This window comes from Episyrphus balteatus, chromosome 3 (genome assembly GCF_945859705.1).
Source record: "Episyrphus balteatus chromosome 3, idEpiBalt1.1, whole genome shotgun sequence".
Classification (NCBI taxonomy): Eukaryota; Metazoa; Arthropoda; class Insecta; order Diptera; family Syrphidae; genus Episyrphus; species Episyrphus balteatus.
Window position 1 is genome coordinate 52806591 of NC_079136.1, and position 18723 is coordinate 52825313.

General features: G+C 28.7%; 1 protein-coding gene across 1 annotated transcript in view; it reads left to right on the top strand.

Moving 5' to 3' along the window:
• LOC129916975 (tyrosine kinase receptor Cad96Ca) overlaps positions 1-18723 on the top strand; it is a 167247-nt gene that overhangs the window by 90522 nt on the left and 58002 nt on the right. Inside the window, exon 5 of the mRNA XM_055997261.1 lies at positions 13067-13155. Within this exon, the coding sequence (XP_055853236.1) occupies positions 13067-13155 (89 nt within the window). The remainder of the gene's footprint in view (positions 1-13066; positions 13156-18723) is intronic.

Below are 18723 nucleotides of genomic sequence, written 5' to 3' on the forward strand. Positions count from 1 at the left end.
TATGGAAATTGTATACAATTTAGGTTTTTAATCACACCGCAATGTGCGCCATTTCCATCATCCAACAAATACCACTTCGACCACTGTGTTTTGAGGGGCAATGATTTTGTGTGTTTAGAAAATACGATTTTTTGGGGATGTGTGCGCGGATGTGCAATATAATTGCTAGCGATAACTGTTGTTGAGGCTGGTTAGTTTTTAATGTGCTATTACGGTGTTTGGATTTATTTCTGGTTGACACGTTGTTTCATGATAATTTTATGTAAATATTTTGATACGTGATTTGAATAAAGAACCTTTTTTACCACTTACTTTGTGTGCGCGCCCGCCCACAACCACAAATATAAAAAAAAAAAAATCATAATTTTTCCTTTTGATATTTTGTACAATCTCTGAGGATGGTAAACGCTTGTTGACTTTTTAACTAAATCGATGAGTGGTATGAATAGTAATTAGTTTTGACTCTTTGATTGTTGGAATTTAAGTTGTGGACATATATGCAAAAAACCATAAAAAAAAACATAATTCTTAATTTTACTATAAAAGTTATTGAATTGTAATAATTTTGTTTTATTTAAAAAGACACATCATGCAATTCTGTGGATGCAATCATATGGGTATTGATTGTGAGTGCAGTAGAGTGTTTAGAATATTCATTATTTTCAAAGGAATTTTAATGTTACTTGGTTTTTATTTTCAATTTAAACAGGCACTTCTAACGAAGAAAAGAATACCTATAATGAAAATTATTTTTATACTTAAGATTGAGTAATAGCATTTCTTCAGAAACATTTCGTCTTGATTATGATAATAATATGTAACTAATGTCACTTTTTCAATAAAATGATAATACACTTCAAAATTTAGTAAAATGAAAACTTGACAAATTTTAGAAAAGTTACGAAGACAATCTTACAATCAGAAAAAAAAATTCTAAAATCCGTACCAACAACTTTCTTTCATTTTGTAGCGGTTTTTTGCTTCGGTAACGAAAAAAAAGTTGATAGGATTAATGTCCATTTGTTGAAATCACAAAAGGATTGGTCACAATATACAAAGTTCTATGAAAATAGATAAGAAAGATGACAATATTGTACTAATTTAAAAAATTCAAAAAAAGCTAATGTGGCACTTTTTGGAATTTTTAGTTTTATTCATTGAATATGAACGCTATAGGGGAGAAGGGGGTACATTTGACACTTAGTTTTTAAAGGTCTGTATTTTCGAAAACTGTTAATTTTTTCCAATGTTTTGTATTTGATTTATTGACTCTATTCAAGATTATACTAACAGTAAATTTTTTTGTTTTACCATATTGCAACATTTAAAAAAATAATATTTTCAAAAAAAAATAATTTTGTCAAAAGTGCCCCGGGACCGGGGTGACCATATTTCAAGTTAAAAAAATTCGTTGGATCGTTTTGAAAATATTAATTTAAAAAAAAAAAAAAAAAATTTCGAAATGACTTTTCATAATTATTCCTAATTTTAAGGTTAGATTTCTTAAACGATTTTAATGGAACATTTTCGTTGAAATCTCTTATATGTAAGTCGTTTACAAGGAAGTCAGAAATGAAAAAAAAAATGGTTTTATAAAAGGTACTGTTAATTATAACTCCTAAAAATATTTTTTTTTAATCAAAATCGTGAGAGCTGGTTTTCAACATTTTAATTTTATTTAAAACGATTTTAAAGTTGTATGTAATCTTTAATTTAACATTTAACATGAGATTAAAAGTTATGAAATTAAGTTGGGTTCTTAACTCTTCTATATGTTGTTCATTATTCGAAAAAAAAAACTTTTTATGGTGTAGTGTAACTTTTCAAGCTGGAACTAAATAATTGACGAAAAATCTTAAAAAACTAACGCTTTTATACGGAGAATATTAAAAGATGTTATTTCTCGTTTTCTTTAAAAATTAAGTAAAATTTTGAATATAAAAATCAGAGAATTCGCAAATACGGGACAATCACGGGACAGATTTCAACAGCTTTTATTTTGATCTTTTTTTACATTACCTCTAAATTATAGAGCAAAATAGGGTTAGGGTTAGCATACTTAAAATTTTCATATGTTAAAAAACTTAAACTTTTCTAAATTCTTGTAAAAAAAAAAATCAGAAAACTTTTTTTTTTTTTGTAACACCACTTATGAAAGATTTTAGTATGTACAACATTGCATATAAAAGTTTTGACAAAATTTGCAAAAACTTGGTTGATAAAAAAAGTGTATTAAACGTAAAAGTTACTAAATGAATTTCCTTTTCGATTACTTGTGATTCAAGAATATAAATTAGACTGATTCAAAAAAAAAAAATATATTTTTTTTTGTTCATAGTTACATCGAAAATATTATTGGAAATGACGAAAAAGAAATACTGTAAAAGTTACAGCCCTTATTATTAATATTAAGTACTGCCGCATCGCAAATTTCTATTTCCCATATGATTTACCTACATGGCAAAGATTGTGTTTTTGAGTTTTTAATTTTATAACTTTTTAATGGTTCATCAATAAGGCTGGACTTTTTTTTTGTATTTTTTCTTGTATAAAATTGAACCCTCTACAAAAAAGCTCTTATTAATTTTATAAATTCGAATTATGAATTTTTTTCAACTAAAAATTAGTTTTATTAATTTTTCGCATCGTTTTTTTTTTCAAAATTTTATACCTAAATGCATTTTTGTAGAGTGTTCAATTTTATACAAGAAAATGATTAAGTCTAGCCTTTTTGATGAACCATGATGTAAATCATATAGGAAATAGAAATTTGCAATGCGGCAGTACTTAATATTAATATTAAGGGCTGCAACTTTTACAGTATTTTTTTTTGTCATTTCCAATAATATTTTCGATATAACTATGAACAAAAAAAAATATATATTTTTAATCAGTCTAATATACATATGTATATATATATTTTTAATAATATCTTGGAATGCAATATTACTAAGCATAATTTTGAATAAACATAATTGTGCAAAATTAGGAAAAAATCAATTAAGTCACAAAGGAATACATGGCGATAATCCAAATATCTGACGCAAAGTCCAAATAGTAGACTTTCACTTTGATACAGGGCGAATAAGGGGCTTAGATAAAAATTAAAAAATTACAGGATTTTTTTTTAAATATTTTTGAAGACGATGGAGTGAATGTCTGCATTAATTTTGTGTTAAGGACCACCCTAATTTGTACTTCTTTGATTCAAAATATGTAATTTGATTCAATTACATATTTATTTTCGTTCTGAAGCTAAAATCATAGTAATGTTACTTTAATTAAAGGTATATCTATTTGACTCTACAATGCTTTCTTTGGGTCATTGTATTCATAATGTATGTATGTGTATAAATCGTAAATAAATAAATATTTCAATATTAAATGCATCTCTTTTGAAACATTTAACTTAAATTAAATTATAAAAATTTTCAATTTTTTAAATTTTATTGGAATACACAAAAATTTCATGAAAAAAGCCTATCTACAGTCATGATTTCAGGACTCTTTTATTATTTTCCTCACCACACATGTACATTTATGTACCTACTTTAAGTGGGTTTGAGTTTATTTTTTTATAATTTTTTTAACGTCATTTTTGTATACTCATTCCCGCATTCAGTACCTATGTTTGTAAATTATAAAAATACACATGCATGATTTTTTGAGTACCTACGGTTTTTTTTTATTATTTTAATTTTAACTAGAGTGTGCCAAGAAGCGTTGTTAAAAAATTGTTGAAAACTCATTTGTTTTCTCATTCTTTTGTTCTTATGTTTGTTAATGTGAATTGTTAGAGTTAAGGATAAGGACTACTTGTTTTTTGAAAAGATTTTTAAAATAATAATATTTTTTTTTTTAATTTTTAAAAGAAAAGTATGCTCGACACTCATGAGGACGACGCGTATGAGGGTGGGTTGGCATTCCAGTCTATGAAATTTGAACAAGGATAATGTTGAGTTCATTATACCTACTTGACGGTTTTTTTTTTTTTTTAAATTGTTTTTGTTGTAGGTTTGGAAGGCGCCGCCAACAAAACAACAATAAAAATGAGGATGAATTCAAGAGACTTGAATTATATTTTTGACTTGAGTGTTTGTGTTAACACAATAATTAACTAATATTTTTAATTATTCTGGAACAGAGTTAATAATAAGAATTTTTAAGTACGTTAACAGAAAATTACATATTTTTATTATTTCGCAATAAAATTGGTGTTATATTTTTTTTTATGTTTAATGGCTATCACCTTGCCAAAAATAAAAAATTGCTATCCTAGATGTAGGTATATGATAAAATATATTTACAGCCATTTGTTATATGAATTTGAGTACCGACATCCGTTTTTTGTGTATTGTTATGCAATTTTCAAACAATATAATCGAAACGAATAACAAAAGAGCAAGAAAAAATGAAAAGGATTACACTACTGGCACGAAGAAGAAAAAATAAAGCTAACATCCATCCGTTCAAGGATATAAGTTGAGCACCAACAACAACATCATCACAAAAATAAAGAATGAGAAAAAAATAAAGGATAAAGGTATTTTTTTTATAAAAAAAAAAAAAATATAAAAATATGCAAATCCTTTATGTCCCGATGGATATCTTTAGTGGCTTGGCTGATGGGAGTTTGAGACCAACCAGCGCGGTGGTTGTGGCGGATAACACAACGGCATACAGCAATTGCCTGCACGGGGCCATTTCTCAATAATGTCCTCCCCCTCAAACTTCCCCATTTCCGGTACTCGCCTATTCAGATTCACTCCATATCCGGACTCCCGGCCAATTGAGTTGTGGCCAAACTTAAAGGATATGTATGCGGCTTGCTGATGTGGTGACTCTGTCTCTATGCTCCTCCGATCCGTTTCTATATCTATGTGTGTCTTCTCTCAATTTTCAACTAATACGTTGCGGTTTATTGGCTTTTTGGCGAATTGCTGCTATAACGGCATCAAAGGCGACTGAATGAACAACATACAATCGACCATAATTCCATATATTCACATCAACAATTTTTATGATGGCAATTTGTCAAGGATTTGCGTTTTGGGTTTTATATGCATTTTGTCAGAAATGATATTTATTTTTTTTTTGCTCTTGTTCCGTTTTTCGTTTGGCTCTCTGTTATGTTGGATGAAGCCTTTTTTTTAGATTTAGTCTTTTTCCAGTTCCGGTGCGGTATGATGGTTATATGGAACTAAACCATTTTCTATAGCTAAACGACATTGATTTGCATTTTTTGCAAACAAAAACTAGACCCTGGCGGAGGCAAAACACAAAGACCCATATACTCACAAGTTCTTTGGGGATTACGAGTAAAGTATACAATATTGTAGAAATATTGTTGTTAAGGGTTGTCGATTATGGATGCTGGGATGAAGGCCTGGACAATATTGTTTCTGTTTTGTAAAAGTTTATGTTTTATAGAAAAAGAGTAAATTTGACTGAAAAGCAGATTTTGGAAGCAGAAGCGGAATTGTTTTTTTTTTTTTTTTGCTAAAATCAAGGAGGAAGTAGTTCAATAGCTAACGTTTCATGTTGTTTTGTATTTAAAGAACAATTAATTTATATAATCTCTTGGGCTTTTTTTTTTATTTTTAGAAGAGAAAAGGAACTCAATTACTAGCCAACACGACTTTTATAATTTAATTTGACTACCTTTTTAGGATTCATTTTATGAACTTTTATTAACGATAAATATGAATTCTATTAGGCTGAAATTGGCACCCCCAAATGCAATTTTTTTGCAAACCTGCCTGATAATCAAATCAGGCCTAAAATAAGCCCTGGATAACTCCTCTTTTTTTTCGTTAGCACATCCTTAGTTTTTAAAATTATGAAGAAGTAAATTTTGTTCATCTAAAAAACCACAAAAAATAATTTATCTTGTAAAAAGCGTTGATTTCTCACAGTGGTTCTCTTGCCCAAGGTTAGCCCAGGCTAATTCAGCAATTATTTTCGTCATCCCAAGTTTAATTGGTTACAAAGGCCATTCATTATTAAAAAAAAAAAAAAATAGCACGCATACACCACAGTGACCCTTTTAATTTAAAATTTGGAAAAAGTAAATCCACTGGTGTGAGCACTGCGCATCAAATGTTATTTATTTCACTCAGAATTCTTACTTGATTGAATATAGTCCATATTACATTCTTTAAGAAGCTTAGGTAAATTGATTTGATTTCTTTCACCTTAAAAACCATAATATACATACCTACACATATTTTTCCAAGTGTAAAAATAATTGATTTTTTGCTTTGCCTAATGAGCACGGTAAGTATAATCTATCCAAACTTTTTTTTAAAAATTAACCACAAATTTAAAAAAGTGTGTGAGGTGATTTCTTTTACAGTACACGAATAGTACTATTTAAACCTTTCTCAAAAAACCATGGTAATTCCAACAAATTCCATCACTGCGTTAGCCAAAAAAAAAAAACAAAAATGCAATATTGATCTTCTAAGCTATGGAGCTGGTCAAGCATATGTTAAATTACTGTTTTTGGCTGTTTTTAATTTTGTTTTGCTCATTTTGGGGGATAAGCGGGACTTTCAAAAGCACTGAAAAAAATTTTAGTCATTGTGATAGCTCGAGATTTTATTTTTGTGCATTTTCAATTGGGTCGTGTAAAAAAAGTATCAAAGTTTTATTTTTTTTTATTTGTGAATAATAATCATGGATACATTGAGAACTTGCATTAGTAGTTATATTTAATTTTTTAAATAAATTTGAATTTTAGTGAATTATCAAAAAAAGTTCCTTTTTAAGGCATAAAATTTCATCTAAATTAAGCCTACAAAGTTGTAGTAGCAAATTGTAGCACATTGATTTATGGCATTATCTTGTGTTGTTATTGTTCTTTGAGAACACGTTTAGTTTCATTGCTAACTTTTGCTAACCTTCAAAATATTTGACTTTTAGTAGGCCAAAGTAGGACCAGAAAAAATGAACGACTTTTTGAAAGGTGGATTTGTTTTGGCAAAAACAGAGGAGAAGATGAAGATATTGAGTTTATTTTGAATAAGTTAAGTACTAGCAACTGCCACATAAAGTGTTTTAAGAAAAAAATTGATAAATTTCGACATAAATCTTGATCCGAGGGGGAAGCAATGCATAAAAAACAGCTTTTTAACGCTTTTTTCCATTTTGGTTATGTTTATAAATTAATTTTAGCAAAGTATAGTAAAATTTTTAGTGTCGTTACACTGTATTAATATTTTACTTTGCAGAAATGTAAAGTTTTCATGCTAATTTTTGCTAACCTGAAAAATTTTCAACATTTCTAGGACAAGGTCAAAAGAATAATTATGCTGTATGAATTGAAGATAAACAAATATTCCGTTCAATTTAAAAATGATCTAAAATACAAATTAATTTTTTTGACTCAAACCTCGACGATGGGAACAATGTTCATGCTTTCGTCGAGAAGCATCATGAAGCTAATCTTAAAAATAGACTTACAATTCCTGATAGCATTTTAACTTATCTGCAAAATGTATCCCCTCTTGATGAAGGGGAACTAGTCGTGGAAGACATAAACACTACATTTTCAAAGACGAAAAAAAGGAAAATTTGCAAGCGTTTAGCCTTTAGCCACTAAGGTGGGCGTGGCAGAGGGCGGAGAGGGTCAAAACTATTTTATATTTTTTTAACTCATCTAGGCAATCAATTTTCCTAAATTTGGTGCAAATGGTGCAAACCGTTTTTAAGGTATAAACAATCATATACAAAAGTAGGCGTGGCAAGGGGCGGAAAGGGTCGAAACTATTTTTTTATTTGTACACTCATATAGATAATCAAATTTCCTAAATTTGAATCAAATGGTGCACGCCGTTTTTTAGATATAAATAATCATATACAAAAGTGGGAGTGGTAAGGGGCGTGAAAATTTCGTCAAATTTTTCAGAATTTCTCTTTATTACATCTACAACAATTTTTTTTTGCAAAATCAATTCCTTTTTTTTAAATTGATTTTTGTCCACCATCTCCATACAATCGCCGCACTGTGGTACTTGCTCTTATGGTAAAAGTAGCTTAGATGTCATAGTTTTCTGTGTAAATTGATAAAAGGATGGATTTGATTTTACTTTAAATTTACTTTTAAAACTAAAAAAATATCTTTTCAAAAAGTTTTGATCTAAAAACGTATTTCATACTATTTATATTCTTGTGTAAAAAACTCAAAATTTTAAGAAACATTTTTTTTTTAATAATTTTTTTGTACATACTAATATAAAAAATTCCAATTAATTTTTAATAATAAAATTGATATGCCGTTCTAAAGGAACTAAATCAAAAAAAATGTAAAGTTCAAAGCTTATCTTTTGAAGTAAGTTTTTTTTTTAAATCATTATTTAAGGTATCTACCTCCTGAACTTTTTTTGGATTTATGTAGGTATATTAGGGTGGGTCAAAAAAATCAAAATTCTTTTTTTTTTTGATTTGGTACTCCGAAAAATCGATTGCTAGACACCTCTAGAATATACACACCAAATATGAGCTCTTAATATTAATAGGAAGGTGCTCCGCTTAGCAATTTTCCATTTTTACATCAAGCTTCTACTAAAAAAAAATCATTTTTTTTTAAATCGATTTTTTAGCAATTTTTTTTACAAATTCTTGTAGGAAATTGAACGCTCTACAAAAAGGCCTTGTACACTTTTTTTGTCAATATATATTTGAGGTCCAAAAATCGAGAAAATCTTAAAAAATTCGTTTTTTGTTCTTAATTTTGTAACAACTTGAAAAATTATGATAAACAAACGCGCAAGACATATTCTTGTAGGAAAATGATTGTTCCAAAAAAAAAGGTCTTGCTAACTTTTTTCATAAATCTAACCATTATTCTAAAGCTATTCGAGGTCAAAGTTAAAAAAAATTATAAAAAAAATTTTTACTTTTCAAAATTTTCTAATTCACTGGAAATTCACTATTTTCAAATTCGCAAGATATATTCTTGTAGAGGCTTAAACGTTCTATACAAAATTCCTTCGAATCAAATTGATTGCTTTAACCGTTTAGAAGTAAAAAATGTTTTTATAAATTTTTTTAATTTTGAGCTCGAATATCTTTAGAATGGTTAGATTAATGAAAAAAGTTAATAAGACATTTTTTGTGGAACAATCTATTTCCTACAAGAATATGTTTTGGGCGCTTGATTATTATAATTTTTCAATTTGTTACACCGAAAAAAAAATTTGATAATAACAGCTATCAAATTAACATTTTTCAGTGACAAAAGTCGTCCAACAATTAAAATATCAATTTTGATATTTTATCATATCATTTTGACATTTTTTAATTTCAGGTGGGATGGTGAAAATTTCACTTTGACAATTAAAATATCATTTTGACATTTTTTTAAGTTTAAGTGGATAAGTGAAAATTTCACTTTGACAATTAAAATATCAATGTTGACTAGATTTTACGTTTTAGTTTATTATAATGAAACCTATTTCTTCCTTTTCATTTTTATTATTTTAAGAATTTTCTTTCTTTTTTCAAAACATTACTGAAAGAAAATATTATTTACAAAATAATGGTGATATTATTTTTTTTATTATACATAGGTGATATAATTGTTTTGTTATTTTCTCCCAAACTATGTGAAGTAAAATCTTAGTGCCGATCAAATTTTCTCACTAAATCATACATTTTACTTCGAAAAAACACAAAGCGCCTTTAAATTAGTATGTAAACATTAAGAATTTTTTATTTAATATTTTTCAATAATTTGGAATGAGAAATTGATATGAAAAATGATAATAAAATATCAAAAAAAATTTCCAAAATGTGACATTTAAATATCATCGTGATAATGAAAATGTTGCTTTAACATTTTAAATATCATAAAACACATTTTATAGAGCATTTTTGGCTGATATTTAAAAAATGTTAAATCGATATTGGTTTTTTTTCGGTGTACAAAATTAAGAACAAAAAACGAATTTTTAAAGATTTTTTCGATTTTTGGACCCCAAATATCTGTTAAACGTTTAGATAAACGAAAAAAGTGTACAAGGCCTTTTTGTAGAGCGCTCAATTTCCTACAAAAATTTGTAAAGAAATTTGCTAAAAAATCGATTTAAAAAAAAATGATTTTTTTTTAGTAGAAGCTTGATGTAAAAATGGAAAATTTCGAAGCGGAGGACCTTCCCATTAATATTAAGAGCTCATATTTGGTGTGTATATTCTAGAGGTGTCTAGCAATCGATTTTTCGGAGTACCAAATCAAAAAAAAAAGAATTTCAATTTTTTTTTTGACCCACCCTAATGTATATATGTACCTACTACTCACTAATCAGTACTTGTCTTTTTGAAATGTTTTGAAACTCGCCTTTTAAAGCAGCTTCTTCAATTTCATGTTCTTCAACAAGAATTTGTATTTTTAAGATGTCTTTTAAACCCAACATTTCTTTTAAATCTTTGAATATGTTCCTACTTCTTTAAAGATTTTTTCAGTTTCTCTACCAATATTTTCATTTTTCCTTTTTATTTATATTTTTTTTTATGGAATTCAATAGTATTAAAGAATTGGCAACAGCATTTCCTTAAGCACTACAGCCTTGAATCCTCTGTGTAGGTACTTTTGTTGTTTATTTTTTGTCTTCACTATTCCACCATTACATTTCTATAAAATCAACACAATATTGTGTGTGTGTGTCCTTGTAAACAGGAAATTGAGTGCAGATAATGTCCTTGTGGCAGAAAGTACCCGTATTTTAAATCGATGTCTGTCCAAGGGCATGCACTAATAGTAAATGTAACATGGTTATTGGTAGTGAATACCTATTCTCGCTCCATGGCTCTTTACTTAAAAGAGACTCACAGAATTTAAAGGCAAAGCAAGAGGAGATAAAATTAAGCGTGGGTACAGTTCATGGATTTTGCAGTGTTGGCGGCGGCATTCGAACTTTAGAATTTGGGAACTTGAAAATGTGAAAAACGTCAACGACAATGAAGATGACGGCAACAACTATCGAAGATAGTTTAGGTCAGAACAGAAAACAGAGAGACAAAACTGGGTGTAGGATAGAGAATCGATACAGAGTGTACTTCAGAAAATCGCCGAAACTGTTGTCGAAATTCATTGAAAGAGACCAAAGTGTACTCGTACATATTTCCAAGGACGAAGGATGACAATTGTTGTGTACATATACAGATATATAATGCGGCATCCTTATATCGATGGCATATACAGTGGTAAACTGACATTGGCATGGCACATCCTTGTCGATATGGTCCCACTGTGTGTATATAGTTTTGTAGTTAATGGTAACTGAAATTCAAGAGATCTTTTGTATGTGTGAGTGTGTCATTTTTTAAACTTTCTCAGCAGATGGTAAAGGTTGAAGCTTTTGTTGTGTGTGCAAAAGGATTATAAAATGCTTGAATGCGACGACGAATGGTTGTGGACAATGCAATCAAGTGCAAAGCTGAGATAAAAGTGGAAATATATTTTATACCAAGCAAGGAATCATAGCGAAGGTCTGGTATATCCTTGCTTTCTTATTTTTTTTTTCTATTTTTTTTATTTTTTCCGAGAAAGGAAGCGTTTCTTCGGAATTTGACCAAACATATGTGAGCAATGTGCGCTTTATTAAGTTCAAAGAATTTAAACGATGTGAATTTCACACAACAAAACACAAGTGCAGCTCAGCATGATGCAGTTAAAGTAAGAGCATGGTCAATTTGTTGGATTTTTCTTATATTGAAATTGAGAAAAAGAATTTTATTGTTCTCCACGTTTTTGTTGTTATTTTTTTTTTTTTCTGTCGATAATGTGAGGAAGGTCAAAGACACTCCTGAAGAAAGAGGGGTTTATTGTGAAGAAAATAATATCAAGGACATTGGAATTACATTCTTACCTATTAAATTTCCGCAGAAAATTCATTTGTGATCGATTGTAGGCGTAGAGTAGACCACCTAAAATTTAGCATGAATTTTTGCCAGGATAACTTTCGTCTTAAATTTAGCGGAAATCCACTTAATTAATTGTAAACTTATATTTATTATAATGAGAACATTTTCATCTTAAATTAAATGGATTTCCGCTTAATTTAAGATTCCCACCTTGAATCAAATCCTCTTAAAAAATACGATTTCCGCTTAAAAGAAGTTGAATTTACTTAAACTCTGTTAATTTTAAGGTGAACTTCATTTCATTTTAATGTGAATTATCATCTTAAAAAAAAAACCGACAAAAAATAAAAACTTCAAAATTATAGCCGGATTTAAGCTTATTTCCAACAGTAAGAAAGGCTGATGGTAAAGCAGTCGCCTCGTTACCCAACAGTTGTATGTTAAATTCCCAGTGATTGCCAGTTTTTTTGTTTTATGTTAAATGTTTCCACATACAAATAAGATGATTTTTCAGCTTAAATTAAATGGATTTCCTTTTAATTTGCGCATTCAAGAAATTAAAAAGATTTGTCCGCTTAATTTAAAATGAAGGTCATCTTGGCAAAAATGAATGTAGAAATCCGCTTAATTTAATGTGAATTCCGCTTGTTTTTAAGTGGTATTTTTTCCGCTAAATAACACCATTGTTCAATGCAATTACAAAATTCTATAAACACTTAAATATCAGTCAAAATTATGACTGCCTCTGCCTATAAAATATCATTATAAATCCCTTAACTAGCTTTATGTTAATTTATTCCTAATTATGGTAGATCAAACAGTCTTTGATAATATTTTAATATTTTTTTTCTGAATAATTATGAAATATCTTTGAAAAGACATTCCAAACTTTATAATGAGCATTTTCTTATCTTAGCCATCCCTTGAAAAGTGATGCTAATGATTCATTCATATCTTCCAAAACTCCATGTGCAAAATGCAAATAAGTTTTCAAAGAGTTTTTTTTTTTTTTTATTATTCCTTTTTCATTTCTTATAACAAAATATTCAACAAAAAACACACACATTCTCGTATGCGTGCCATGTTCCAACCCAAAAGTCCAAAAAAAATTTGTATTCAGTTTGCATGTAAAATTCTAATTAAAGAACTTTTTAACTGTTTTTTTTTTTCTTATATCTTGAACAAAAAATTTTATTTCAAGGTTACGATGGTGTCACAACAGTTGCTGTAAAAACTCTCAAAGAAAATGCTGCTGAAATTGAAAAACACGATCTAGTATCTGAATTGCACGTAAGTACAAGAACATTACACACATTTTTCTTTTTTCTTTTATTTTTTTAAATTTTTTTTATTTTTTTAATAAAACTTTTTCATCAAAATTTTTATCTTAATTAAAAATTCACCGTTATGTTAATGAAACCGATATTATTACATCGTCTTGTTATTTCTGCTGAATGAAAATTATTATAAAGTGCCTTCATTTGAATATTTCGTTTCTTTGTCTACTTTATCATCATTTCCAGCATTAGAATGAGAAATATTATGTCAGACAAAAAAAAAAAAAATATAAAATGAAGCTAAAAAAAAAAATTATGTCTCTTTTTTGCAAAAATAAAAGTTTTTGCCGTTTGAAATTTTAAGTTTGAAAGTTATAATTTTCGAATTAAAAAAATTCGAACTTTCTTTTTCCACTCTATCTATATTTGAATATCTATTATAATGACAGTAAGAAGTTTTAGAGATGGCCGATGGTAATAAGAACAGATGGGCGGGAGAGATTGTAATTAAAAATGAATCTAGAATACGAACATTTTGTAACTTATTTGATATACCTAGTTCCTATAAGGGACAAGGGTGATAGAAAATGGCGCCCGGTGTGGGTTCTTATTACTATCAATTCGATTTGAATGACGGGTTTGCCGATAACCACAAAACTGTTCGATAAAGTGGTGGAATAGATAATAGGACTACCAATTCATTTCTTATAGACTAAGAAGAGGAGTAATTCAGATTTGATCGAAAAATATTTGAATTTTTGGTTTTTTTTTTTCAAATCCTTTGTGTTGAAAAACTTTTCTCTTGATTTTAATTCATGATTTTTTCATAATGCAAAGATTTTTTCAGCCGTGAAAAATATTCTCATTACTTTGACTGTTCCTTAGAAATTTATTATTTATTATTTATAAAGTATTCTAGAATTTTACTTCAACTTTCATTTTAAATATTTTTGTTGATCTGCGAATTCCTTAATAAAAAAAAAGAGGAATTGAAGTGAAAAAGAGCAAGATTAAAAAGAAATAAAATCCTCCTTGCAAACTGTTATATAAGAACTTTCTGTTTTAATATAAGAAAAAGGTGGCAAAAAGATTATTTTTCTCATAAAAATCAATATATTTTTTCTTGAAATAGATATTCATTGGTCCGCAATCTGAGAAAATTCCGTTTTTATTTGTATAAATTGCGTAGAAGTGTTTTCTTTGATTTTTTATTCATGCATTCCTTTGTTGCGTTTTAAAACATTTATAGTTTTTTTTTTTTTTTAATATTTATAGTTTGTTTGAATTTCAAAAGGTTAAAAATTGGAAAAGGACATTGATTTGAAGAATCCAACACCAGCATTATGCAACTTAATGTCGGTCAAACGATTTGCTTTTGGAGTTCTTGCTCCGCAGAGCAAAAACTACCCGTTTTTGAAAAATTAATGCCTGGTTTCTTAAAATTGCACTTTTCAATCACATAAAAGAACTTAGATGATGGTCTTCTTCAGAACTTAGTTCTGTGAAAGGGGGTGTAAATGAATTCTTAATCCGAAAAAAAAAAATGGCGGACAAGACACCTAGAAAGATAATTACACAGGTCGACGAAAATAAAAATATTTTTTGTGCTTGGGTTTAATTTGCACTTTTTGGGTTCATGGTAAACCAAAACAATAGATAATCACCCTTTTCCCTCCTAAGATTTGCTTTTGTAGTGTTGGGAGCAAAAATACAATTTTCATACCCTAAGAGCCTAACTCGAGTTTTACGAGCTATAGTGCAAGAACCGTGCATTGTACAAAAAAACTGTTAAGGTATAAAATGTAGATAATTTAAAGCACTACATTTTTGTCAAAGCACTTTTTTCGACTTAAATTATAAGAAAAAAGTTATGATGAATACAAGGTTTTTTTGCTCCGAAAAAACCCTGTTTTGTTGAGTTCAAACTGTAATATTTTTTTATCTAACTTCAACATTGGAAACTTTTATACTTTTTTGAAAACTGCAATACCGGGACAAGTTTTAAAAATAATAAACCAGAGTCACACAATACAAATTTTTTTCGTCTTGTTGCTCTGAAATAAAAGTAAGAAATTGAGTTTTTTATGAAACCCGGAACTGTTAACACAGGTCTACAAGGTTTTTGGTGCCGAGACTATGATATACTTTTCTATAGGTTTTCGGGGTGCTGAATTCGAATCTGAAGTCAGAAATATCCTATCAGCTCCCGTTTTTGAAATATGACCGTTAGAAGATGTAAAAAAACTACTTTTGAGGTTATGCTTTATGTGAAGAAATTTTTTTTTTTAGTATAAATTATAACGGTTTCTATAAGAACTATTTTCCTTCTTTCAAGATCTTTTTAAATCTTTTCGAAATCTTTTTTATTGTTCGAGATATCGTCAGTTTTTTGCTTTTTGTAATGCATCAAACAGATATCACGTTTTCATCTCCTTTTTGATAAAAACACACTTACTTCATTTCAAAATATCTCGGGCAGTAAAAAAGATATTGCAAAGATTTAAAAAGTTTTTGAAAGAAGAAAAATAGTTTATATATAAACCGTTATGATTTATATTTAAAAAAAAATCTTCAAATTGAGGCATGACATCAAAAGTGGTAAGAAAACGTTTTTTTTTTTTCAGTTTCTAACGGTAATATTTCCAAAATAGGAGCTGATAGGATTTTTTTGACTTCAGATTCGAGTTCAACACACCGAAAACCTTCAGAAAAGTATATTTTGGTATTTGGTTTATCTGGGAAAAATCTTGTTAACTTCAAAATAAGTCCAAAATCAATTTTTTTTGAACTTTCTAACGGTTATATTTCAAAAACGAGAGCTGATAGGATATTTCTGACTTCATCTTAGTCTCGACACCAAAAAAAAAAATTAAATTTTGTTGACCAGTGTAATTAATTTGCAGAAAAATGGCGTATGAAATAAAATGTATTTTTATTAATTAATTTTTACTAATTAATTTTTTCTTATTGTTAAGCAATGTTTTAGTGAAAGAATTGTAAAAAACAATTATGGGCAGAGGAAGCAAAATACTGTTGCAAAATAGGGATTTTTCGAAATTTCACAAGAACTGTAAGTGTTTGGGATGAACAAGTTACCAAAATCTGAGAGATCTTAAGTTAGCCTATCAGCCCATTTTGTTTAATCCATTACTTCTTTTTTTAGACACCCAACAAAATATTAAAAAAAAAACTATGCAAACAAATTAATTTAACTTTTCAATAAATAAAGAATTTCAATATGAACTAGTTTGGCTACGGTTTGGATACAGTTATTTGTTAAGCAGTTATTTTTGTATAATAAAAATACCACAGAGTGAATTACTTTTACCATAAATATTGAAAATAGAAGGTAGCAAATAATGCCTCAAGGTCCCATTTGACAAAAATTCGAACAAAACGAAAATTTCTATTTAATTTTTCTTTTTTCTTCTTTAAATTTCCTTTTTTTTAATTTTTCTGAATATGAATATGAAAACAGCATTAAAATGAAGAAAACAAAACAAAAATCAGCCAAATCGGTTAAGACGTTCTCGAGTTTTTACCAAAATTACGCACGACAATTTTTGTAAAAGACAGATTTACTTGAAAGCTGGAAATTGAAATTAAAAAAAAAAAAACAAAAAAAAATATTTTCCAGATTAATATCAATGTATCTATCATAATTTCATAGTCACAACCCAAGCACAAATTTCGTGTTGACCTGTGTTATTTGTTTTTCTTTTCGGTTCTAGCACTTCTGTTTAGTACCTTTGATATGCATTGAACTCCTTTTCTCTTCTGTAGGAAATAGGTCCTTGAATACATTCAGAAGTTTTAAAAATTACTAATGTCCCAAGGAACACGGCTACTGTAGGCTGTTTTCTTGAGACTTTTCTTTTGAAAAATCCAACTTTCGAAAACAGAGCATTGAATTTTTTTTATACATATCCCTCTGTCGGCACACGGGTGAGAATTTGGCAGGACAAAAATAAATAATCTTTTTTATCAAAAAACAAAACCGACTTCCATGGATCAAAACTGGGTTTAATGGTTTTTCTAATAGTTCCTATGGCTATAACTGAACGAAACTGAACTGAGAATTATCAAAATTGGTTCACTCAGTCCAAAGTTATGAGGTAACAAACATAAAAAAAAAAAAAAAAATACAGGCGAATTGAATACCTCCTCCTTTTTGGAAGTCGGTAAAAAATTACGATTTTTCAAAAAAGTGGTCACAAAAAAGTCTCTTTATAAGAGTGAAAATATTTTTTTTCGGAATTGTGAATACAATATTCGAATTCCTCGGAATATTCTACATCAGTTTCATACTTGATTCTCTATAAAATATTGTGACCGAAAAAAGTTCTAGCGGCATGAAAAAGTATAAACCAAATTCGCACCCGTGTGCCTATCACGTCACAAAAAAGAGGTGTGCCTATGAATGAATGATATGAATGAATTTTTTATAATTTCTACAATATGGCAACAATTTAATTTTTTTTTTTTTTGTTAAAAAAAATTAAATTAAAAAACAATTAGATACAGCTCAAAAGGGCTCGAATTTTTTTGTTTTCTAAAACTGCGTCTTAAATTGCGAATTGATCGCACACTAATTTTGCTTAAATTTCAAATTCCTTTAAATTGCAGCTTTTTCCTAAGATCTGTCTGGAGAGTGAAGTTTCTTTCGATGATTGATTTTTCTCTTCAAAGGTTTTTTAGGTATGGTCAAGTTAATCAAGTTGTACCCAGGGACAACTTTCTGCAAAAGGAGTAGTCAAATTAACATATACAAAAATGCTTCGACAAGAAGTAACCAAAAAACTTATTCAAACTCGCTTCCAACTCCCAAAAACTTCTGCAAAGTAATCTCTTTCAATAATTCCAATCAAATTAAAATTTCAAATTCTACATGTCATTCCCAACTTGATTTATCACACTTTACTTTCATTCCTATTCAGCCCCATATTCGATTCATTTAAGTCAAATGGCAAATAAATATATGTAAAAATATGAAAGAAAAAAAAAGCACAAAACAACATAAAACTTATTCTTGTTTTTCCATTCGATTTGGTGTCGTTTTGTTTGCCTCATTTCTCCATTAATCAAGTGAAAAGGTCATGAGACCTTATTTTCTTCACACCCCTCCCATCCTCCAACCCTATAATAAATACAAAACACAGCTAATATGTCAAAAAAAAAAAAAAAACAACCTCTCACGAATTGTACGTCAACAATTTCAAGAGTTGAAGGTACAAATACCTTCTAACTAGGCCACATTTATTGAACTTTGTATGGCACACACCTCGATTCGATATGCGAGTGTGGAAATTCTGTGGAATAGCAAATATGTGTAATATATAATCAGAATCACTCACACAAACACACACATAAGTAGAAAGAAAATATAAGGCATTCAGAAAACTAGAACTTAACAACGACTGAATAGAAATTGCGGTTTGCTGGATGGTTGAGTCCTTGGCTACTATACTATTTTTCGTTCGGAAGGGGTTTCGATGGTTGATCAGTTAACTTGGCACAAAATCGACCTCGATTCTAGACAATTCCAAATGAACTGCCATGTCAATATAAATGGCAATTCGAT